Consider the following 25,484-nt stretch of genomic DNA (forward strand, 5'->3'; position numbering starts at 1 on the left):
TCATTCATTTTTTATTTTGGAAAAAAAAATCGTTGCTCCTTGAACTGGATCTGTATAAAAAAGAATTTTGTTACTCACTTTGTTCTGGTCGGACACTCGGCAGAGAGCAGAGATAAGGATCCTCGTTACTCCTGCATGTCCATAGCGTGCGGAGGTGTGCAAAGGCGTATCCCCGTACTAAATCAGAATCAAAGAAGGCATATAAGTTTCTGTCGAAATAATGGAATCCGATTCTATACTTTTCGTTTTCGCAAAGAAAAACAAGTAATCTTATACAATCGTTCATTTCTTGTCTTTATAGCGCAGGTGGAATCGGACGAAATTTAGCAAAAAAAAAAAAAAAATTAAACTTAAAACAGTCTGTTACAGTACCATGTTCAAACACCACAATTATCGAGGCAAATTTACGCTGTGGTTTTTTGTTGCAAAAATAATTGATGAGAAGGTTTAATATACCGGTCATCGCGAAGTAATCGCCGATCGTTATTAATCGATTCCAAAGAAGCAAGGATGTAAACAGAACATGGGGAGTTGGCACGCGAGCAAGACTCTTTGAAGTTGCTTCCCGCGGTGAGTGGCGACTCATCGTCGAGATCTAGACCACTATCAGTGGGGCCGTGGTGGTCCGCGTCTTTCGCGCATCAGTGAACAGGAGAGAAACCACCGTCGTGACATAATTCAAGCATTTACGGATTCAATTCAACAAGGTACTACGGTTCATTCGAATTGGTATATCTTTTACCTTGTTAAGGTAACGATGTCATTACACTGCACAAAGCGGTGACATTTCTCATTTTGCGGTCAGAATACCGTGCACTTCTGGTGACTGTATAAAGAGATCGTTGACGCCCGGTCCGCTGAATTGTCCATATCATTTAGACAATAAATAGTCGCAGTACCGCTCTTTGGACACGTTAATCATGAAAGGAAACGACATGATACTCACGTTGTTTTGCAAGTCTGGGTTGCAACCGGCCAAAAGGAGTTCTCTACAGCTCTGATTATGACCGTTCTGGCAGGCCAAATGCAAGGGTGCGAATCCCGCGAGATTGCGGGCGTGTAAAGGTGCTCGTTGCGTGCCCAGAGCCTTTGCCAGTGCAGCGACTGTTCGGCTGTATCCTCTCCACGCAGCTTCGTGGAGCGCCGAGTTTCCGTGCTGAAATGAATGAGCGAAGGGCAACAGTTACAGCTAGGTAAATATTGATACTGTATCGCGTTCGAAAGTTGTGAAATCCATGTGGTGAAACTCGACAAATATAACCGCCAGAGTGTCCTAACGTTGGAGCTTGTGGTTCAAAATTTAATACCGAAAGGTTCTGGTAGTTAAAAAGTTTTTAGTGAACAGCGCTTTGTGTATAGGCATATTGCATAGATATAACGAGTCCTCGAGGCGAGGATCACGACTTATTTCGTTGAACAATTCTCTTCCACCATTGATCGTACGTACAACAAAACTCTCATGTGGGTTTATGAAAATATTCGGTATCAAGTTACTCATGCGATGGCGTTAGATTATACCTGAGTGATATATTTGAAACGGTCCGCTTGTCGTAGGGGTCTATCTGCTTGAAAAATTACTGACGTGGTACTTAGGATCTCTACGTTTTCAAACAATTTATACAGAATTGGGAGAGTATTTGTAACTCGATTCCATACCTAGAAACGTCGGCAATCGTATCGTAGATCACAGGATTAGGAGATGCACGCACATGCTGCAGGGTGATTTATGTTAATTAATCGTGGTTGGAATATATTTCGGATGTTACACAAGGCGTCAGATACTTTGATAATGATGTAGAGTTCCAAGAGATCAAAGATATTTCTATTTATTAGCTACAGTTTCGCTGACGCGAACACTTTCGAGCTTTCTAAAATCGAATATTTTGGTGATAATGTTACAGCAAGCTGCTAAAATATATTCTTGACTACCATACCCAATGATCTATTACATTAACCATGGCGATGGAAGGTTCCTTCTCTTGCCTATTTAATTAATATGATATACAACAGTTGCGCGTAGACATTGTGATTTACTACTAGCGCTCGTCTGCAAGTTTCGGAAAATATCGCGAGTTTGCATTGAAACGAACCACCCTGTAAGTTCATATAATGGAGACGTGAATCTGTGGATGGAGAGTGCCGTTGACGTGATCGTCGTGGGCGGCTCCCTCCGGGTAGGTAACATCGCGCAATGCATCACGAAACGTCTATTCAATTTAGATCAGACGCCCTGGGTGCTTGAAGGGACTGGGAGTCTCTAACCAACCTCCGATATCATCTACATTCTATAGAAAGTTTCGTTTTCGGTTCACCCTCGACGTTCAACCTACAATTTCAACTTATAGATGCCGGCTTGCAACGCGGGCATGCGTTACCAGAGATTCTATCATAATATTCGCATTATGTTGACCAGCAGCTACACCATGTCAAGTTAATTACAGTAATTAGTTATCAGATTCCGATATTACTTATGCTTACGCAATTCAATATTTCGTTACATTCGATTTGAGTCACATGTATACATCCGTACACATTTAATTGCGAACTGGTTATCTAGGTTTTTGTTCCGTCTTTCACTTCCGGTAATTCTTCTCCTCTTTTCACCCGAAACCGTAAGATTTTCACTGAGTTTTGAAATTTAGTGCTGGCTTTTCGACCCGATCATACATCAGATTATACTATACAGCTATGCGGCATCAGAGTTTTCTGAGGCTGGTAAGATCAACTCGATATCGTTCGGGATCTTATCTTTTTGTAGCAATTTCCTGGCAGTGTCCTGGGGCGAACGGATCCGTCTTACCTCTCCGTATGTTCCAGACCTTACAAGTTACAACTACGCTACAGTGCCTTGAAAGATTTCTTCGCCGCTTATTATACGACCCGGGTACTTCCTAGCCTCGCCTAGTCCTCGGGGTATCGGGGATAATGTTCACGCAAATATCTCCTCCTCATAAATTCCAACTCGTTCATGTTTAGGTTGTTATGCGTTCGGATTAAAAAGAAAAGTCTGTATTTCGTGTGCGTATATCTTATACCTAGGAAATCGCAATCGTGTGAACCTCTAAAATATCTGTTTGCAATTAGACCACAGTGCTCTCGTGGTGTGAAATATGGATTAACACCTCGTAAAAGTCTCGCGGTCACAACTATCTGTCATGCACATAAATCAGATCAAGAGATTCAGCAGAGTTTCGCGCCAATACTGTCAAGTCTTCTCTGTACAGACTTACAATTAATCGACAAAAGCCGAGGAACCGTTTGTGGCTTTCCAAAATTCGCGGGCTTTCTTTTATCCGTTTACAGAATAATGATTTCGAAGTGGGCAGGTTAATATGTTTCATTAGCAAATACGCTGTATTGTGTGGTTTCAACTATATGAGATCATTACATATCCTTTGGAATGACCTTGACATCTGCAGTTGCGACGTGTCGTTAATTAATACTGACATTTTTAAGGGTGTGGTATTTACTCGTATCTTAATCCAGACGCACAATCTTTTTGACAAGTTGGACGGTATTTCGTTTATTTTTCGATTGAGACACAACTTTTCCGAACGACTAATTGGACCGGTAACCAGTACTTGCCGCGTTGACAGTAGGATATGCATCCAACGCTATACATAGATATACACGTAGCACACACCTGTGTCATTCCTTCAATCGCACGTAGGCAGGGTATAAGGATACTCTTTATCTGATTGTACGGCATATTTTCATTCTATCATATTTCTTACCTGATAATTAGGATGAATTAATTCGCGTGTATAAAGAAACTAACAACTAATGCAAAATCGACATCCATCAAGGCACACCCACAAGTAGTAAAGGTACTCTCTATGAAACCGCAAGTGCACGCGCTTCGTCTATTCAAAAATCTACATGGTCAGTCCCTCGTTTCATGGGATAGCCAGATTTGACAATGGCTTATTCGTTCTTCTGCTCACCGCAACCTTGTACCTCGGCCCTGCCGTTATATTATCGTTTATTCAAATACACTTCGTACATCCGTAGGAATAGGACATGCATGCCTGTGTGAATATACGCATTCACGCGTACATACAGGCCGTATGATACAGCCGCATGAATAAACGTTACGTATTCACTGAGATTCCAGGTGTGTACAGCGGTGGAAAAGGTTTATACGAAGGCCGAAGAGAGTACAACGCGTATCGTATGTATATAGAACGTATATATGAAGAGTACAGGAATATGCTTCGTATATCTCGCTGGGGATCCGGTGGTGGTCAATGAACCAGTGATACCCAGTGGCGGTACACGCAGTGACAAAAACTATAAGGTCGCATGGTTGCTGTGTTTGTTTTTTTGTGCTTCTTCAATTTTTTGCTCTCTCTCTCTCTCTTCGATATTCGGGATCTTGGAAAGGCCTGTAATTGTGACGTTCTAGTAAATATCGGATGAATAAAATTGCAAGATAATGATACGGCTGAGGAAGGATTCAGTCTGCAGTAGCTGAAAATCGTAAATTTTATTTTCATCGATAATGATCTTCAAATCTAATTAAAATGCAGGCTTCGATCAACACGCCGTCATTCGTTTTACAACTTTATAAGCTTCATCCCATCATAGAATTGGTTATACACGCAACTTCGAAATAGTGATTCATTCGTACCTGACCAGAATGTGTTGGAAAGATAAAGGCATGAATTTTCACGAATAGTCATCTGTAATTCAAAATTCATGCGGCGAACGCGAAGGAACGAAACGCGAAAGTCTTGCCTGCAGTTTCAAAGACCACGCCTGAGAAAACTGATGCAAGGATCTTTCAAGGGACATTTATATGCGTCTGAGCGTGAAACCGCAGGAGGTTTCTTCGACAGTGTTGATAGAAGAATGAGACAGGGAGAAGCAAAGAAAAAAATTGTAAAGAAAAAGTGCAAAAGGTAAACGGGAGAGTTTGTGGTGAATGTCCACGATTATAAACCGAACATCACCGCAACCAAACACCGCGCACATTTACAGCACAAATACGGTGGCGATGTAGAAGAAGGAGTTGAAAGTCTCTCTCTGGCTGCTTAAAATGATTTCTCTGCTACCGTAACGCGCGGGCGTATCATAACGATATTTGAACGCGCTTCAACGGTATAATATTCATTTATCATTTTGCCACGTTGGACGCGTACTTCGATTTGGACCCACGAGTGCCTTTCATATCAGCTTAAAGGGACGTCATACAATCCCCACAATAGCCAAAGAGGCAAGTTACTTTAGCACTTTTAAAAACAGCACAACACGAATATTAAAATCTGCGTGTGTCAAGTGCTCCATTTTCCCTTTCGTCGCCAAAAACTTTTCTCGTTTATCAGTCGACTCTGAGTCTACCCACGTCGCGCGGATGGATAGTCAAACAGATTCGGTTTCAAACTATTTCATTGTTTGTCAAGCCCCTCGTCGATATTTACTCAAAACCAGTGTTCACTGGGAACGTGCCAACGCACACGAGACCCGAGTCATTTTGTGTATCATGAACATAACCACCATCGACCTACCGTTGTTAACCGCGGTATTTTCGAGAAGCCTCTTATCAGACCCTCCAAGTATCAGGAACCATGAGTACTAGGTAAACTTTGATCAGTGTAACCTCAAGACCTGTACCATCGGCACCAACGTTGAACAGTCCAGTCTTCTGGTGTCGGAACTTTGACGGTAGGCCATAACTTTTTTCGAACAAGTTTGCGGCTTGTTGGGTTCATGATATTATACATAGGTACACGGCAGGATGGCAAAGAAGTTGAAGAACAAAAAAATAACGCTAGAGAAAATAGACGTAGACCTGCAAGCTGTCGGTGATTCAGAGCAAGCTGCGATGCCTTTATCATAGGAAGGCAAGACTCGTAAATTCTTACGGGTAGAGTTAATCCGCAAGGCATGTAGCCTCTCAAAGAAGCCGAAGGTTCTCGCTCGGTATTAGTTTCATCTTCACGATCTTCACCTACCGTACAGAACAAGACTATGGTGTAATACCCATGTGAACGCTGCGGGTTACCCCAAGAGGAAGTCATTTGTAATTAGATAAATAATGGGTGATGTAATCGAACGGTGCTTTACAATGTTCAACTTACTTTGTTACATTACGCTCAGGCTATCGGGTTGTTGCTTGGCTAACAATAGACAAGTTCGTCGATACCAATGCATTCGTCGAGTCGAAACCTGCAGAGATGATCGTGCAGGCCAATTTACAAGTAGCAATTTACCGTCCATTATTAAATGATCTGCCGTTCGGAGGTATCTGGACATGAAATTTTGACAGATCGTGATTTCAGGCTGAAATATCTGAGAGACAAACGGACCGCGGTTACGAGAGCAGCCTGCATCGATTGTTTCGAAGGGAGTTTGGCCGGGAATTGTTGCGGAAAGCGTTGACCTTGGCAACTCGCGGAGTTCATCTCCTTTGTCCTTTGTGGCCTGTGGGTACGCTATAGGAGATCGGTTGAGATGTGTTGCATAAGGCGGGGATGCCTGCCTGCAGCGGCAGACAACTCGGCCGTTTAATAGCATTCGCTGCTTCGTTCCCTCGACCTGCAGCATCGACGAGACTCGTGCCTCGGAATTCCGCTATAAGTGTCCACAATACTATTCCGTACGCAAATTAGAGCAGATTATTCCACGAAGCGGTTAGCACGGCTAATTCGCTCCGCTTTGCAGGCAGAGTTTCGCAGCGAATGCCTTGGCGCGTTCCGTCGCAATTTAAGAATTCAAAAAAGTACCAACGTCGATCGTCGCAATTACGCGACTTCAACAGCTACATGCCTCGGAATGTTTCACAGGGCGACCCGGTTGACACAAATTCGAACTTAATTGATTACGAACCGAGTCTTGCCAATGATTATTCACCGTGTAAGATCGAATGAGATCCTTATCTCAAGCAGATACAAGTCGCGTCAGACAGTCTCGAATTTTTAATTCGAATGTATCAGAAATAAAGTGATATTCTACGAGGGAATTAGCGTCGACAAGTTTATTCAAATCAGTCGCTAGATCATGTTTCACGTGTAAAAAAACGGTTTGTACACAATTATAACTGGAATTCTGTTCTGGTCGTTAGTCGGAAATTCGGTGTATCAGATGATTTGTAAAAAATATAAGAACTTCGTGCACACTGGGAGAAAATAATGATGGATATAATTTCAACAAATTGTACGAAAAAGAAGAAAGCTCCTGCAAATTAAGTTTGAGAAGAAACCGCGTCCCGGCAAAGGTAAATACTTCAGTAAGATAATGCGTTGTTACCTGCGGGACACCAAAGTTTACTTCGTTAGTTAAACCGGCTTGAAATCTCACCGTGGTAACCGTTCTTTCGTTGCAGTTGTTTCGTGACAGAAGCCACATGTCATTCCAGTAAAAAGGTCGCAATCTTGCGTCACCACCTGCCACCTGACATCCAGAAGTTAAACACACACACGCTCAAACCTCGTGCACCATTTATGTACTGCATGAAAATTACATCCGAGCTAACAGTAAACTTTTTCTCTTGAAATTTCAGATAAGTCACGAGGTTACCACAAGTCAAAACTGCATTTCCGCATTTCCTCTTTCCCGTACTTGACAACTTTGCACCGACAGTAAATCGCACAGATATTGCCGAAGAAGCCCAAACTTTTTCTTTTAACGTTTCTCTAGAACATGAACTTGATAAGTGTGCTATGAGAGAAACGAGCTTTTGCTTATCGCACGATTTTTCAATAAATTGTTGAAAAAAGACTAAGATAAATACGTTCCGAGTTGAACGTAAAAAAGGCGAATCTTGCAGAAAATTACACGAGATAAGAGAACAAAATTCAGGGATTCGAGTAGAAAAATCGTGCATGGATATTTTGTAAACGCGTTTCAATGTATGCGAAATAAGTACCATTTGCTACTCTGAAATAAGTTGTAGAGGAAATGAGTCGATGTTCTGGAAAGCATACGTTATAAGCACCTAAAAATGGACCGAATTAATCGTGAGGCACAGAAAAGATTCACCTGCTCGATATGGATACGGTGGTATATTTACTCTGACCGTGTACCATCTTGAATATACATCTATATGTAGGTACCTTTATAATTCCATATACAGCAGGAAGGTGCAGCTGTCGTCTTTATGCCGGCCACCCGCCCATTCGCCCGCGCATATCCAAGTCACGACGAATAAAGAACGCAGCTCTTGCTTGGGTTATTCTATCGCGTGGTAACCGCCACGTGAGAACAATAAAAGTTTAATTTATATACCGACATTCGTCGTCACTCTGAATGAAACATTGTGGACGTAAATGCGAGTGCGCCTATGCCTACAGGAATGGCATCGGGAACTCGGGACCATATCCCGTCTTTCTATAAGAGGAAATAACCCTCCGAACAAGAAGCGGAAGAACCAGACACCCAAGCTCAGAGAAACTGAAGAAAACCTTACGGCAGTAAAGTTTCTCAACTTATTTCAAGACTTTGTACATCAGGATCGTGGCAAGCCTTAAATTATAGGTAAAGCCTGGGAGTCGGGTACACGTCGAGAAAAATTCTTTTTAAACCATCTATGAAACTAAATTTGATACGCAACTACGGCGCAATTTAAATCGCCGATGTCAGACGTAAACGTAAACAAAACGCACACTGAGAAAAATTTCGTTTGTTACAGTAACTAGAAAAATTCAGTCAAACAGGTATCGTTAAAACAACTGTTTGATTATTGTTGGAATTACGAAAAACGAGGTACGCGTAGCCATTTTGCGCTATTGTCGATCCTTTTTTGGTAATTGCAACGCAAAATCAGTATGTTCGGTTTACTCCAGTTTTTTAGTTAAATAAGGCTTCAACGTCAATTTATTGTTGCACAAACATTAAATTTTCGCAACGGTTACAAGACAATATAGTAACAGTGCTCGTAATGAGAAAGAATAGTAACGGATACTAGACTTTCCGGTAACAGCTACAAAACTAATTTGCATTTTGTACCCGGAACTATATTTTTTGATTGTGGTAAAAAATGAAAATACTTAAGGACTGGGCGGTAACCGGAACCAAAAATTCCTATCATTGCAGAGAACGAGAGAAAACCTTTTGCGTAATGTAATTACAAATCACTCGTTCTTATCGTACTATAACTCCGTTTTATAACGTTCATGAAACAATTGAATCTCGCAAAACCCGATTCGAAGGATAAACCGAGTACGGAAGAAGCACTGTAAATGACTTTCTTGGTGTTCACCCTCAACGAGTCACACTATTCCGAATTGCTTATCAATCAATCGTGCAGTTACAAAGCATTTTTAGAGGATGCCCAGTAAAGTCAGACACGGGAAACTCGAGGCATGTCAAACGTCAAGCTCGATGAAAAGCATGGCGCGTCATTCACAGTGTCATGTCCTTGAATACGCATATGTATCAGCCTTTGATCATTCGGTGGAAGTCACTCGTGGAGTATCTTTTGCGCAGCTTGAGGTAGTCCACGTTCTGACGTGTAAACGAAGTCTGAAAGGACCGCGGGTGGGTCGGCTTGGTTCAAGGCCTAGGCACTACATTCCTCCTTGGTAAACCCAGCCTAACTTGACCTAAGCTAAGCCAACGAAACCAAGACCAAGCCCAACTCAACCCAACCCAACCCGAACCGAGCCCACTTCACGTTGCAACGATGGAACCACTCCCTCGCCGTACCGAATACTGATCGTCTTCGTCTCCCTTATGAGAGTAGAAATATATGGACCCGAGCTTACCGGCTTGTATATCCCACAACGAGGTGCATTGTGCTCTTGTTATTTATTACCCGTCTCAGTTTCGATCTTGTGCTTTCCTTTCCCTTACGCTCTATCATTATGATCATTATTAGCAGCGTTTACCTGCGCACTGCAGTGCCATGGACCACGCGCTCCAGGAACAGAGCATCCACTGGGCACCTAATACATGTATGGATGTATATCGTATAGCGTGAACTTCACATGTGAAACCTGCACAGCGGAGCTCTAGAGTGGAAAACTGTTCGTTGCATATTTGCGAGTGGAGAGGAGAGTGTATGAGGAGTTTTTATTTTCTTTGAACACCGCACCTGCAACCGTCAATTATGTGTTTCAGGTATGCGGAACTTTAACAATTCTGACTCTGTAATGTGAATCTATTCAAGGGCACCGGTACTTTCAACAAATTTAACTCATTTTCAGTAGAAAATTGACTTATTTATTAATCGAAGTTCATTACACAGCAAACAAATTTTTGGACCGAAATATTTGTATCGTAAGGATTTTTTCGTACTAATGGCCCAATTCATCCTTTCGATGCGTCATATCCAGCATCGATGAACCATTCTCATCATTTGAGTGCAGGGTTTTGAATACAAAATTCATGCGAGTAATTACGATGATTTGCTTTATGTTGAAAAAAATTCAGTAATTTACAAAGAGCTTGGCACATTTTTTTCCGATTCCTCACATTTATACGACAATAAATGGTTCATGGGAGGATATTAGGCATCGAAAGAATGAATTGGACCATAAGTGTGGGAAAAATCCTTGCAGCACAAATTGTTTTTCTCCAAATACTTTTTCGATGTGAAATGAACTTTGATTAAGAAATACGTCGATTTTGTACTGGGTACATTTTTCTTTTGAAAGTAGCAGTATTGGTCCCCCTGAGAGATTTGGTCAAACGTTGAAGAATATCGATCTGCTTTTATTGACTTCGGATAGAAAACTCCATGTATATACGTCTCACAGAATCTTGTTGAATAGAAGCATGATGGATCTGATTCTTATTGTGGTAATAAGGAAGAAAAAGGTTTTGGTCCATGTCTTGTTCTCATACGCGAAGGATGAAATCAAATTCTTCGTGAATAGATCCTTGCGATTTCGCTTCCGTACTGTATGCAGTCTGTGAACAATAACTGCAAGCTTCTCGGTACTAGAGATCTGCGGGAACCCTAGAAAGCTGTTATTGCGTTCCTGTGAGACAGAAGTTAACGTGAAAAGATGAAGTAATTATAAGAGATATCGAAGGCTTGCCGAGTCGAATAGATAGATCAAAGTGGTTGACCACAGAGTCAGGCAATCTAACGTTCCCGTAGTTAAAGATGACTAGAAGCTGAGATCGATACCTACCTTTTGCACGTAAACGTGAGTTGCATGCGGTTATGGATAGGTATACGTGTGCGTATTGTATGTCCCGCAATCTGTATCAGTAATCAAGATATTCTGTACAGTCTAAAGGAGGTTGAATCCAACCATATAGTTACATGCAACGTTGAGAAGACGAAGTTGAACGTCAAGATAATGGACCGACTTTCGAGAACTTTTTAATACAAGAGCGGAACTTTTGTAATATAAGCGAATGACTAGATAAGAATTTCAGAGGTATTTTCAATCAATCATCTGCACCGTATGGCACCACGGTCAGGAAAAATACCGTTTAGAAAACCTAGATCATACTCTGTGCCCTAGGTGCGTACCAACTTCAGTTTGCCAGCTGTGGTGACAGTAAAGAACTTCCTCTGAATGCCTCTGCCATGTTTGAGCTACCTATCCACTATTCGATCCTCATTCGTACAACTTGCAAGTCACCGTTCTTCTCTACGCTATCCTGTCTGACCAATGTAAGTTGAATATCATTTTACACACATGGACCGCGTACCTGTAACTCACATCACGAAAACGAGTTTCCAGTTTTTACACCGATGCATCCAGAAATTCGTGTCAGATTTTCACACTCATGTGGATGTAGGATATTGGTTAGGATCAGGATTATAGGATTAAGCGATATGGAAACTAAAGGAATTTGTCGAAGGATTGGGCGATCTTGGCAGGTACTTCGTATCCATGTTCATGGATACATCGCTGTGTTTGCCTTTGAAAACTCTTTGGCCAAGACAACAATGGTACCTTGTAACCGTTCCGTGTGAACAAAATCAGTCTGCACTTCTATTATATATTATACCGGTTCTAACACCGCTAAGCAGCTTGATAATTTACAATGAACTTAGCAAAGATTTACAGAGAAAATCCTACTGGCTTGGCACCGATATCTAAGCGGCCATTTTACGATCAGTTTAATGAACCATCGATCGTCCAACTCGCGCATGTTTATTGCGGATTTCTGTACTAAATCGTGCATTTACTACCATTGCCTTGGAATAAAGTAGACCAGATTGCGCGCGGGAAAATATCCGTTTCTTCAGCGTGTAGGTTGACTAGGTCTCGCGGGAATTAGAAGAGTCATTAATGTTTTTAATCCCGGCATCGGTCTCTGCTGTGATGCTTGGTGGGCCGTGTTCACGTCAGTCAGGCTTATCGGCCCGGTGAAGAGCATGTATCATATTATACGAACGAGTTTAATCCTATTCTGGTTCCACTTGAAGCGACCCCTCGCTATCGGTTGCAACATAGCTGCATAAATGCGCGTCACGAATTTAGTAAGGCAATTAATTCTGAAACAAACGTCCCGGACTACTGGTAATGCTGTTTGCAGTGTTATTCACGTCGGGACAAGTTTTATCTGTATTTTTATCGAACTACAACGAGAACTTCGATGATCACATAATAAAATACGGAAAATATGTCAGTCATACCTCAGTAAATTCTTTACAACGTCTACTCCCTCAGAATAGCAATTTAGCAGATACATTTTTTGTGAAGAGCTGAACAGCAGCGGATAGGCGTGATAACAACTTGCTGTGTCACACTTGACTGCATTTTGTGCCTCTCTTCAAAGCGGATCGTTTAATTTGTGAGTTATCTCTACGATTCGTCTCGAGATCTAATGGTACTAGAGTGAATACCTGACCACGGTCACCTTCATCTGTTACTAATATTCATCCGTTTAATATTATACAGACGCACGTCCGTGTAATCCTATTGAAATTTGCCGCAGTAAAACATGGTTGTAAGATTCATTAGCCGTTTCAGCTGATTAATGGCAGCGTCGAATCAAACGAAAAATATTATTCTATTACAAGTATTTCTTTTTTATCCTCACGCCGTACGTTTACTAGATTACGAGGTGAATTAAATTATTTCATTTTTCGTTTGCAGACGGTACGTATAATGCCACCCACAACGCAGCACTGTACACGGCATCTTATATGTATACAAAAAACGTTGATACGTACAGTCTAATCTCATTATCGGTGTGTATATACGGAATCGAATAAAAATGAAGCGTACGTACTTTCTGTTATTAATTACATCGCACGGTCCCCCCTGGGATTTAGTAGAATCGCCTGGAGCGCAATGATTAATTCAAACGTTGAAATAAATAGGTAAGATAAGTTTTATCCCTGGATGATGAATTTCTCGAAAATCCCACGGTGCTTGTAGGATTACAGGTAGATATACGGCTGTTCGTTCAGTATCCGTTTGATGCTTAAGCACTGGCCGCAATGTAGTTCCTAATGAAAATGTCTTCATGCGAACAGGTTTGTTGCACTTCACCCTAATCGGATGAACGTTTGCGGCAAAAGTACATTTCTCGATTATCTTTAATAAGCTTCAGCGTACGAATCATTGGTTATTTTCACCAAAGTGTCATAATTACAGAGGTACAGTAGACTGCTCCAGATGTGCGGGGATTTTTATGATCTTTTGCAAAAGAATCTCTTCTTACAGCGGAGCCGATCAAGGGGCCGTGGTATGCAACGAAGCAATTATCACGAGATCGTAACGAGACCGGGAAAGAACTTTTCACGGCTGTTTTAATTACTTCAGTAATTCGCTGCTGCTGCTGATGTTACGGCGTACAGAGTGCTACTCTCGATTAAATTATACCGTCTGTTGTTTGCGTTGAAAAATTCCAAACCATGGCCGCTTTTAAAACCGTCGCACTCGGTTATGAAATACTTGTACCGTACAAGCCATCGAAGGGTATAAATTAAACTACTTTGTGAGTACACTCCTGGTGCCCGATAGGAAGACGTCGTCCTCTCAAATGCAGCATCGCTTCAAGTCGCCGGTGTAATAACTGTTAATGATAGGTCCTGGATTCACGATGACTGCATACGAGCGTTTGTGTGTGTATATGTGTGGGTACTTCACGAGTATGAGTCGCGTAATAAATTTAAGTGCCTTCCTTTCATCCTGTTCCTGGGAATGGTGCACGGCGCTCTCGATTCTGATCAGTAATTGTATCAGTAATAGTCTTCGAAAACCAATGACAACTGATTGTTATTGCGATGAAGACTTATTGAAGTCACCGAACGGTCAGTATCCGTTGTTCAATTTTCGATTGTAGTTTTAACCGCATAGTCCTGCGTTACAGTCGCTCTTGTATGGATAGGTACTGGCAGGGTTGGAAGCAGCTTCTTGCCACGTACAAATCGCTACCATACGTTGCGTAATAAACTATCGCGAAGTTGTGGAAGGGAAGATGTGTTACGGGAGTACATCTGCTTGAATCTGATAATGGTGGTGCAGCAAGTTGGAGAAAATAACAGAGTTGAAATTGCGTAAAGAGTGTTCTTGAGTATACGTGTAATTGCAGGTGAGGAAGTGAACTTGCATTAATGGAAGCCTTTGGCTAAGGCGATAGATTAGAGGGAAATAGACGTGCCTCGGGCTTCCGATTGGTTAACAACGCCATTTCGAAGCAGACCTTATACACCGTGTTGGTGAGCGGACATTGGCCGAGGGTTCGTTATAGTTTAGAGAACACCGCGCTGAATCGGGCTCGATCAATCCTTAGGAAAATCGAAATCAACGTACAAATAATTGCTTCATTAGTCAGATATATTGGTTTCGCCTTCAGAGCACTGCCGGCGTTTTCCCCTCGAAACACTTCTGAGGGTTCCTACACAAGGTTCGTAGGCTTTTTGGAACCCGAAATTCCCTGACTTTTCCAGGTGTTCCAGCCTGAATATAGGATTTTTTTCAGTAACCTTCCAAGAAATATGCCGCTGATTAATGACAATTTTTTTGCATATTAATACTAATACCTTCAATATTACCTAGTGATTAAGTTACTGACCGACTACTAATTTACAAACAACAGCCAGCGATTTTCAGTAAGAAAAAAACGAAAGTAGGTTTGACATCAAGTAATGTACGTATAAGAACGAGTTTATTTCTTCAAGAAACTTAAAATTCCAGTTTTATTTTCGAAATTCCCTGACTTTTCCCTGCTGTACGAAACTCCCCGAGTTTTCCTGGTTTACCAGGTTTTCCCTGTGCGTACGAATCCTGTTACAGCCGTGAAGAAGAAAAGCACGCTATTTTCTAGTTGACGCAGGCAATTTCTGACTGGAATAGGTACGTGCCAACTTGTCTGACAAGTCGTTGGCACGCGACAGTGACAATTTGAAGAGTTAGACCCGTCGTGGTGCTAGATATGCTTATCATCTCTGGGAAAAGTGTTTAATCGACCAAAATTAATGACCTACTGCCGGCGCCGCTTGAGCTTACGACCAGACCTGGAGAAAGTTATACTATGAAGATGAACCGCCGCGTGCCGCGTCGTTCTTCGCTAACCACAGTCCTCGGATCCCGGTAAATTAATCGATGTTAAAGGACGGTATTTCCTCCCGACTTTGTACCTACCTATCTACCTGAGCTGCATTCTCACTCGGTGCTTGCTGCACTTCGCTGTAAAGCGTTATGGCTCAACTTCAACCGAGCTGACTATTATCCAGAGCTCGGTGGTAAAGAAATCCACCAGTTTTTGTACTATCGATACTTTTCAGGCGAGAAAACGGTTTGTTACAGAGGGGATAAGTCGTAAAAATAGGAGTGAGCGCGTGAAGCTACGGGTATATATCATATTTTTACAGCATGTGAAGTTCGTAGGAGATTACTGATTGAAGTTCGTAAATTCAATACCTTTGACCCTGTGATTTATACCGCACCTATTACACATCTAATTTATTTGTACTTTCAAGAGTATAATTAATTGGCCTGTGCATCGGCAACCGATAATTTTATAGAGAGACTGGCACGTGGAGTCGAAAACCCGACCCACAGGGCCAGGAACCGTATACGAGTAGCATTCCAGGACGCAGCGAAACCTAACGGTGCGTTTGCGAAACATTCAACCAGTGACTACTGGTGCCTTAATATATGAATAGAACAGTGAACGCAGGACCGTGAGCAGGCCAGGCTGGTTTGGGTGGTGGATCGCTTCGGAACATCATCAACTTCCAGTTTTTTTTTTTACTGTTATCGCTTGTCCTGCATCGCCGCATTGCTTTTTGTCAACTGACAGAGGCGATGGCCGAAGATAGGACCGAGTCATTAGCTAGGTATGCATGCTGAGTGAACTACTGTGTACACGAGGAGTGTTTTTTTTTTTTTAATGAAGAATGAACGGTGATAAATTCATATCATTCCCGTTGTTTCTATCAAGGAGGTTGAACCTAGTGGAGCGATTGGTGATACCAGAATCTGCTGCTGGTGGTTCGCGAAATCCAGAGGGTCCGCGACACTTGATAGCGCTGAAACTCCTAAGTACAAAGACAGACGAGTCCTCAACGGGAACTGACGGAGAGGTCATAGACTTCGCAGCTGTTGTAGTCAGCCTGGTGACGGAGAATATCGTCGCTGCGTTTCATCAGCACGTAATGCCAACCGAGCAACCAACTTTGTCAAGCCATTGTGTGCAATCTACCGGAGTATCACAGGAAGCCGCGGATAACGGAGTACCTTTGAAAACTTGCCTCATGTTGTATTCGAATTGGCTTGTGAAACTGGAGAAGGACGTTGGCTTGAAATTACCGTCGAAGCAAGACCCTAAAAATCCCGTTACGATCCCGGTGACCTGGTCCGATTTGGACTTGGGAACGTGCCTGCCGATCGAAGCCAGGAGAAAACGACTCGTTTACGTTAAGCATTTGTCTACTTGGCTCGATTTGCGTGCTATATGGATTGAACATTACAACACGTTACCTAGAAATATGAGAGACGCGATGGCCAGGATGAAATTAAAATGGAAGGAGAAAGAATATCTTAGCTTAGAGTATGCGACTAACATAGCAAACCTTGCCTTGGCCATGCGCGAGAAGGGATGCGAACTGAAAATCACGTCAAGCGTTTGACCTCTAACACACGTCTGACGATGAAATATATCCAACAAAAATTTTTTGTAAGGGAAATAGTTTTGCGAAAAATTTTTCCTTAGGATTGCGATGGTTGAGATTAAAGATATTTATATCAAAATTGTTTACCGTACATTGATTAATCCCGTATTAGAAAGATTTGCATGCAATTCATTGACGTTTTCTGCGTGTATGCATACCGCTATTTGTAATTATGCAAATTTACTCGATGCAGTCAACATGGTGTGTAAATTTTCCACGACATATAAATTTACAGTTAGATGACCTTAATAATAGTAGTCGGACTTTTTGTGGTGTGAAATTACTATGTTTAAACTCCCTCGTACTTTCAGTCCGGTAGTTGGTTACATGCATCGAATGCCATCGCAGAAAGTCTAACAACACCATCGCAACTGCATGTTGTACCTTCGTACACAAGCTAGTGTACCAGTCGCCACATCGGCGTTGTGCTAGCAAGAAATCTCGTGCTGCTTTACAATATGTTTATGACCTGCGCATAATCGCTTATAAAATAAAGTTGTGTGCACTCGTAGACTCGTTTTAGAAGGTTATAGATACAAGTGTAATAGGTATCGTAAAAACGGTAGCTTGGTATCGCATCACTGAAGTTTTACGCTTCACACTACCGGGCGGCCGATCTTCCGCGAGATTGCCAGTCTCACCGAAGAATGAAGCGAAAAATAAGCGATAGCCGTCAAAAAGAGATAGGAAAGTAAGTTTAGAAGCGTTGAAAATCCTGTTGGGTTCACGTTTACGGAGCAAAGGTCCTGCTGGCTTTAACGTTCACGACGCCACAAACACGCTTGAGCCATCGGCCATGTGCGGGCTAGAGGGTCACGGAGCACCGCCGGGATCACAGTTCGGACCTACATTACCATTATTTCTTAGAGGAGGCTGCAAGAGTGCAGAGGAGTCTAGACTAAAGTTATTCCTCCGTTAACCAGAGGGTTACGAAGCAGGCTACGTGGTGCGGAGTATTTGCCGTGAAAACATCGCCGGCATGGCGCACCTAGACATTATTGCTTCCTCTCCTCGTTACGGCGCATTGTTCCTCCGCCCATATTCAACATTGTTCACTTTTACAGCTATACCATGTCCGATGTGGGTATCCACTCTCACTACGGTAGCCTGAATCGATTGACGTTGCTCAGAACGTGTATATTCCTCGTGCACTTATCCCAGCGGTTAAAGCGTGCACGACACCAGGTGTCGTTGCGGAATTTCAACGCGAGGTGCATTTGTACCTCGCCCTGGGTGCTGTTTCCATTCAGGTCTATACGCGGGGTATACGTATTTGAGGTCGGTCTAACCACGAGTCTGACAATACAGGGGCATTCAAACGAAAGCCAGTTTTCCAATGTGCGCTCCGTCCGCAGGTAAGGAAATAAAGCCAAAGCTGACGTGAGCCGCGGTGTGGATCTACCGCGCGTGAAACGATCTCTGAACGTTCAATTAAGCTCCAGGTCTACGGGGCAGAATCGTGGAAGTCGTGACAAAACAACACAGGACGGTCACTGTTAAGTTATTCTTCAGAATCCAGGAAATTCTCAGCTTCTACTTCCATTAAACGGTCGGCCACAAATCTCAGGAGTGATCCAACGATACGCGAGGGTACAGTACCTACCTGCAACAGGACTCGAGACCAATTGGATATTGCATTTGACTCATCTGCAGCAATCAGCAGTTCCATTCCTCGCTCGTAATCGTAAAATTCAGTTTACTATTGAAGGCTACTTCGCATTGGAAGAGTAATCTTCCCGCACAGATGTTTATAAGTGCTGCCGCAAATGCTGTAAGAAACTATGTAAGCATATACGGTAAGGTATAGGATCGATGAACGGCGCAGCGCTTTGTTATTAACGATTTATCATCCATTGAACTCGACTCAATTCCAGTTCCCACAATTCCGTCTCTTTGTACTCTATTTACAGTGGTTTATGTATAAGAGCAACCAGGATCCGCCTGTTCCAGACCTCGATTTCATAGCCTTTAACAACATCCCTAGCCTACAGCCTAGTCTTCGGAGTACCTCTAGGCCTCACGTGATTTACAAGAGTGAAACTAGATTGCCTTTATACGGTTTGCCGTTGAACTTTCGCCGATTTAGTTGCACCGCGATCGTGTACTCATGCCCATTCGGAAACATTCATTTCAGCTATTTAGTGCAGATTGCGGTTATGCATGCCCACGAAGGTGCGGCTGATTGTGAGAGTGTTTCTTCACGCGGTACATATTATCCGCACCATCACCGCAAGCCCGAAACACCTGCATTGTCTCATTGCATGCCGCGACGTAAAGGTGTGTACAGGTCTTTCGGTAGCCGTTGGCACAAACCCACTATAAACGGTGATTTTGTCTCTGTTTTGAACCAGTTTGAAATTGTTTTTCTCACCTCAACGCCCGGATATGCGTGAACAATGATTGCCACTGGATATATTTGGAGGGTGATGGATAAAAAAAAAATTAGATAATAATAAATAAAGAATGGAAGTAAATCCGTACACTCACTCAGCGATTGTAATACTTGGAGTTTAATTATAGATAGAAATCCGTAACAGGTATATCAGCCGTGCATATGGCTTAAAACGGACGATCGGATTCCTGTGTATAATTATGTTTGAGCTGGTAACGTTGTATTATTATACACTGCCGGACTGAACAAAGTTTACATCGAGGTTGGGCAGCGAATAATCATTATCGGCGTCGAGTAACTCGACGATAGGTTCAAATTATGCGTTCAAGAATTCGTGTATGTAATATATTCACGCGGCTGGGCCTTTCTTAAAAACATTCCAAAGGGCCACGACACAGTGCGTGCTTGTAATATGCAGCCACGCACACACGCTCTCGTTTGTTTAGGTATCTGTAGCATACTTTTCCCCTCCTATTTGGCTGCATTCAAGTAGGTATTAACTGCATGTTAGTGTTCACCAAGGCGGTCAACATCCTGCCCACTTCGTATTCCATCTTCGCGCGCATCACGCGGGGAATAACAAGAGTACCGCGGGTCAAAATACATCTCCAAAGTACGTTGACTGAAAGGAGGATAATTTTTCAGCCTTACAAAAGCGGGAAAAATTACAAATAAATAATAAGCTACGACACCGGAGGTAAGAACTTGGCAGATATCGTTGAAAGTTGTACGTTACAATGGAACGAAATTAGCGATACTCGCCGACTTGTACACGTCATGCGGCGAATCATGTTTATAAGATCACATCTAACACCTTTGCTAAGGTTGGTATAGACCGAATTAATTAGACTCTACCGATTAAGGAGTCCGATAACTTGCCGCTTAGAAAACGACCGTTTACGACCCGTCATTCTAAATCGTAACGATTTCTCACTCGTAACTAACCGATATTAACTACACATATATACCCATGCCTCGCATACCTCGTAACGAGAATGCAATTAATTATCGAGATGGTTCTTGTCATATTTATTTTACAACGCGTACCTGCATGCATGCGTAGTCAACTAACTATCCGTAGAAAGAAATTGACAGGAATTTGGTGCACCATCGTCAAGTGTCAGGATGGCCGAGCGGTCTAAGGCGCCAGACTCAAGGTTTCGTCCCTTACGCAGCCGAGCTGCGCATCAGAGGCTTCTGGTCCGCTCTGCGGGCGTGGGTTCGAATCCCACTTCTGACAGAAATTTTTTCTCCTTTTATTCCATCGTTCGGGATTATTTTTCAGCGGTGGTTTCACCTCTGTGACGTCGAGTCGTACATTATAGGTATTAATGCTCATTCGTACACCTTTACCCCATGTTAACGCTCGTCAGAAACACGCTGCATGCGGAGAAGATGTGGCACAGCATTATCGTAAAGTTTTTATAGTTTGCCTCTATAAATTAGATGTGTAAAATCGAATATCTCCAGTAGAAGTCGGTCTTCTGTAACTGACTGTTATTTTCTTGCCAAGTTTCTTTCGTCTTTGCATGTTACACGGGACGTCCAATAAGCCAAGACAGCTCATTGGCCGTCAGATTATTCATTATATCCATTTACGATGTGCTACTCGAGATTTTCCACTCTTTAAAGACGGGGAGTTCGAAATTGAGGTCGTATTCCGCTTATCAAGCGCCAAGAGAAAAGATTGTAAATAAGACGTTTGTTATCTTTGATTAAACTTGTAACTTGATTCATAAATATTAGGAAGTTTCAATTTTGTTATCCGTTGGCGGAAATTGATGTATTCATCGACTGTTAACCCTTCGAGTCACACGTTATTGTGCCAAGTCAATTTTTATAACAAGATAGTATTCCATGGTTTTTAGGGTCGCTGATTACGAATCTGAGATCAGATTTAAAAAATTCAAGATGGGGGATCTAATATGGCGGACGAAAATATCGAGTAGTGAAAATCTATTAGTATACTAACAGAAATAAAAGAAAAACCGCAAAGAAATAGATTTTAAAGTTCTCTAAATATAAAAAAAAAATGGATATAAAATAGGTGGTGAGAATACTTACCACTGTAACTCAAAGGGTTAAAAATGTACAGGCGTGTAGGGTGAAATCGTGCCAGGTTAATGAAAATGATACAAATTGTTCTTGCTTTTATTTTGATCACCTGTGTAAAGTTCGAAAGCAATGATCTCAACCATACTGGAGTTATTTTCCTTCTAATCTTTGGCATTTTACATGTATTCTTATGGGAAACTGTCATGATCAATGTGAAATCATGAAAAATTAAAAGTAAAAGAACTCCGATGTGGTTCAGACAATCACTTTCAAATTTTACACAGTTGTTTAAAATAGAAGTCAGAACGCCTGCACATCCATAACCTCACTCGTTACAATATATATTGCATTGGATCCCACGTGAGACGATCCATAATTTCAAAATACTTTGCAAACTGGCATGGCAGGTAGTGGGCTGTGACTATAAATTGCACGATATGTATTGTGAAATATTGTGACTTGGAGATAAAGGTTGCGACGTTAATAGTGGCTGGTATGTCGATAACTCTGCCGCGCCTCCGCAAACCAATCGGATACGTTACGTATTTGACTCTCCGCTTGTTTCATTTGAATTCCGTGTTATCGCAACAGGCTTCAGCCAAATATTGTTCTTTATACATGCTACTTTGAAAAAGGAATAGAAAGGGGGATGGCGCTGGAACATAACATAATTTTATCCTACAGACACGTTTCCTTCGACTTATTTAGCACAAGGTGATCGTCAGTTATCATCCTGTCGCCACTAGAACACGTTTTTTCCATTCACTGAAACTATTCAACATTGAATATGCTTATAAAAATTTATGCAGGTGATCGGTTTTGCGAACTGCCTCAACGTAACGGACAGAAAACAGTAATCATGTATTCCGACAAGGACTAGGTACCGTTCAACCAAAGAGAAGGGATCATGCTAATTGAAAATATGCTGCGAGCACAAGTTCCCTTTTCCCTTTTACAGCTAGATCGTTATAAACGAGCGGTGAACCGTGAATCGTGATTGATGAATGAGTGAGGTCTCTTGAAAGATTGACATTCCGCACCTGGCGCAATTTCGCAGCATTCGACTTTCCCTCATTTTGCATTTTCTTCTTTGGCTTTACCTCTGCCTTGCAAAGTAATTGTTCGTGTAATGAGTGAAATAGGTAAAGATGACCATCACTTCCCAAGATCTTAAGACTTGATCCCCTTCGTCATTTTTCATCGCATTAGTGTGAAAATTACAGTCGGTGAGTATTCCTGTTTCATTGTAACATTATAACCATGATCAGTACATGCGATCACAGTCTTCAATTGTATAACCTATTCCAGAGTTTGATTTATACCGAGCATTGCGAACGACTTTCAAATGAGTGCATATTGCGATTGTGCAAGTGTTTATGCCGTAATAAATCAACCTGTCTACTAAGATCTAATCCCTGCCTTTCTGCTGCTTCCCAGAATCTAGGATGAACCATACGGTTCTATTCAAGACACGCTAACCCCGTATCAATTATATTTTTGAAATATGTTCTAGTACCGTTCATGTGTCTCCACAAGAATTGTATAAGCGATCATTAAATCAGTGTCAAAATTGTATCTCTTTGTCTTTAAAAAATTAGCAGTGACACGGAGCATAGTGAATTTTTTCGATTGTCCATCTCAATTAATTATATTTATCATCAGAGATCGAACGTCATCATTTTCGCCTGTCAGAACTAACAACTGGCAGACGGTAGTGACAGGAGTGGACGACTGTACACACTAGAGGGACAGGTGAGTCTGAAGTCTGTTTAAAGTGCCGATAAGCCTGAGTAAAGCTGCAAGACGCGTTTATCGATGACGGCTGCAGTGCGCTATTCGGACGTAGATGAACAGATACAGCCAAAACGAGAAAATAGATTGCGTTGCAGCGAACCGCGTCGCGGTGAGTGAAGTCATTGATCGCTTGTCCGGAACCATTTGTATTCGGAACACTCGATTCCTCTCTTCTGATTGTCGGAGATCGCGGTTCGCGTCTCGGCTAACGAGGCAAAACTCTACGTTTCTTGAACCGCGATGAAAAGCTGTCGATTTCCATTGATGTTTCACCGCGGTCAGTCCGATAATAGCGTTACTTTTTCACGACAACCGTCGCATGTTTCTTCCGTTAAGCAGCTCGTCAATCAGTGATTGGCAATCGGGACGTACTTGGAAAGAAAATGTCGAAGTAACGTTACTCCTCGTTTTACAGATCAGAAGAGAATTTCAAAGCTGTTTGTGGATATCGAAACTTCTCCGCTCGTCGAAGGTCGTTTTCTTTTGCTCTTCGTTTCTAGCAACAATATTTTATATTATACCTATACCGATATTCTAACGCTGGTCTGACGTAGAAGATTAAGCAAAATGAAAAATATTACCGTGTACAGTTTTTTTATTATTAACACCGCAGCTGTCCAGCTGTGCGTGGAGCACCAATTTAATTCCGGACAGGTGTTAGAAACCTCGTTTGAACGGTTATGGCATGAGCATCGTACCGTGTATACCTACGTATAAGCTAGGTCCAGAAAAATAAGAGACCTGGTAATCCGTTAACAAATTTCATAAGAAAAGCCGATTTCCAATCGAGTTATTTATCAAATGGGTTCTAGAAGATTTTAAAACGAGCGTGGCAGATTTCTAATCAACTGAAAAAGATTCTCCTTTAGGAATTTCGAAAGTTAGTTAGACCGTAAATAGCACATTTATCCGGGATACGTATAATGTTTTTTCTACGGCGTTGGTGTACTCATGGGGATTTATTGAGAAGGCCATAAGAACTCGGTCAATCGCATTATATACCGGTGAACTATACCTACCTACCACTTAATGACTCCCATTAATGTTTTACTCGATCACGAGATCGGAATGAAGTACTGTTCATTCGTTTGTTACTGTAACGTTCAACTTCGATCCACGTTTCAAAAATACGTTACGAAATCACAACTCTGAAGTGAATTTTGTTCGAAGATGTATCTTCGTGACAAATTTCTCGCCGATCAAGCCAAAATTTGCATTGTCGCGCAATTTCCTCGATTCTCTTTTCTACTCACAATCAGCCTTCGAGACAGTCGTTGGTTCTTCTTTGGACCGGACTGACATCTATGGGAAATGGTTAGGGTAGAAGTGCGTGTGTAGTTAACAAAATCGGAGAGTTCTCGAGACTCTCGATCCTTGCAGACAGTCCCTGGCAGTACGGAGGAGAATCCGGTTGGTTCACTTTTTGTCCCAACACTCGCCCCTCGGATACATTGCAATTTCCCTCTTTCAATCCGAGACGTAGGAAGGCAGGCATCGAGAAACCGAGTCTGTCTTCGGGTGGCGTTGCAGGACTGCCGCAGCTGGCGCCCGTTACATGCTCTACGAACGGGCCCTTTGACATTTGCATCCTGTACACCGAGTTCGCCAATCGAGATAGGACTCGTTCGCTAGTTGCCCGATTAAATCGCTTATGGGGACTAGCTGCAGCACGTAGCTATGCGGCGTGTAATTCTGTCTACAACTACATATCCCGTACGTGCTCCACTGCACGATACTTCTGTTTCGACTTTCAAGTCTTATCTATTCGCGGTTTTGCGAGAGCTTCGCAAGTGGCTCGTGATCCGAACTGGCGAAGATGAAAAAAAATATTCCCGTTGCAAGTAAGGTTTTTGCCAAATTATGTAAAACGGTAGTGAAACGATAGTTGGATACCCTTATGCGTCACGTTTTTAATAGTTTTATCACCATTTACATTGAGCCGAGGCATTGAACATTATACGAGGTATTATAAATTCGCTTCATTGTCGATTCTTTCGCGGGAGGCACGGGATTGGCGATATGCAACGCGAATAACTCTGTAATTCAGCGAGAAATTATCGTGTTTCACGGCGATACGGAATTGCGAGAAATCGCGATTTGTTGTGCGATATGGAGCGCGGAGTTTCGCTCGTTATAATATGCGTTATAGATTTGCCGGTGATCAGTGATCCGAGATAAGAATATGAGCTGTAATTTCGCAAAGTTCGGGGT

At 42.2% G+C, this 25,484-nt stretch overlaps 2 protein-coding genes and 1 non-coding gene across 9 annotated transcripts in view; 2 read left to right on the plus strand and 1 right to left on the minus strand.

The window, feature by feature from the left end:
• LOC107227963 (ankyrin repeat domain-containing protein 6) overlaps nt 1-25,484 on the minus strand; it is a 92,798-nt gene that overhangs the window by 4,089 nt on the left and 63,225 nt on the right. For all 7 annotated transcript variants that reach the window (XM_046743411.1, XM_046743368.1, XM_046743323.1 and 4 more), the window contains 2 exons: nt 947-1,156; nt 79-177 (listed from right to left, as the gene is read on the minus strand). In XM_046743411.1, coding sequence (XP_046599367.1) covers nt 79-177; nt 947-1,156 — 309 coding nt within the window. The remainder of the gene's footprint in view (nt 1-78; nt 178-946; nt 1,157-25,484) is intronic.
• Nucleotides 16,047-17,080, plus strand: LOC107227975 (ERI1 exoribonuclease 2-like). Its single transcript, XM_015669307.2, has 2 exons — nt 16,047-16,198; nt 16,303-17,080. The coding sequence occupies exons 1-2, from the start codon at nt 16,167-16,169 to the stop codon at nt 16,988-16,990; spliced, it is 720 nt and encodes a 239-aa protein (XP_015524793.1). The 5' UTR covers nt 16,047-16,166; the 3' UTR covers nt 16,991-17,080.
• Nucleotides 20,544-20,664, plus strand: Trnal-caa. Its single transcript has 2 exons — nt 20,544-20,581; nt 20,620-20,664. It is a non-coding gene; the product is annotated as a tRNA-Leu (tRNA).

Source organism: Neodiprion lecontei, chromosome 1, assembly GCF_021901455.1.
Source record: "Neodiprion lecontei isolate iyNeoLeco1 chromosome 1, iyNeoLeco1.1, whole genome shotgun sequence".
Taxonomy (NCBI): domain Eukaryota; kingdom Metazoa; phylum Arthropoda; class Insecta; order Hymenoptera; family Diprionidae; genus Neodiprion; species Neodiprion lecontei.

Bases quoted from the DNA above. Each gene is read 5' to 3' on its own strand.
- LOC107227975 (XM_015669307.2), top strand. From the start codon at position 16,167: ATGGCCGAAGATAGGACCGAGTCATTAGCTAG. The intron at 16,199-16,302 runs GTATGCATGCTG...GTTTCTATCAAG, and splicing joins AGGACCGAGTCATTAGCTAG to GAGGTTGAACCTAGTGGAGC.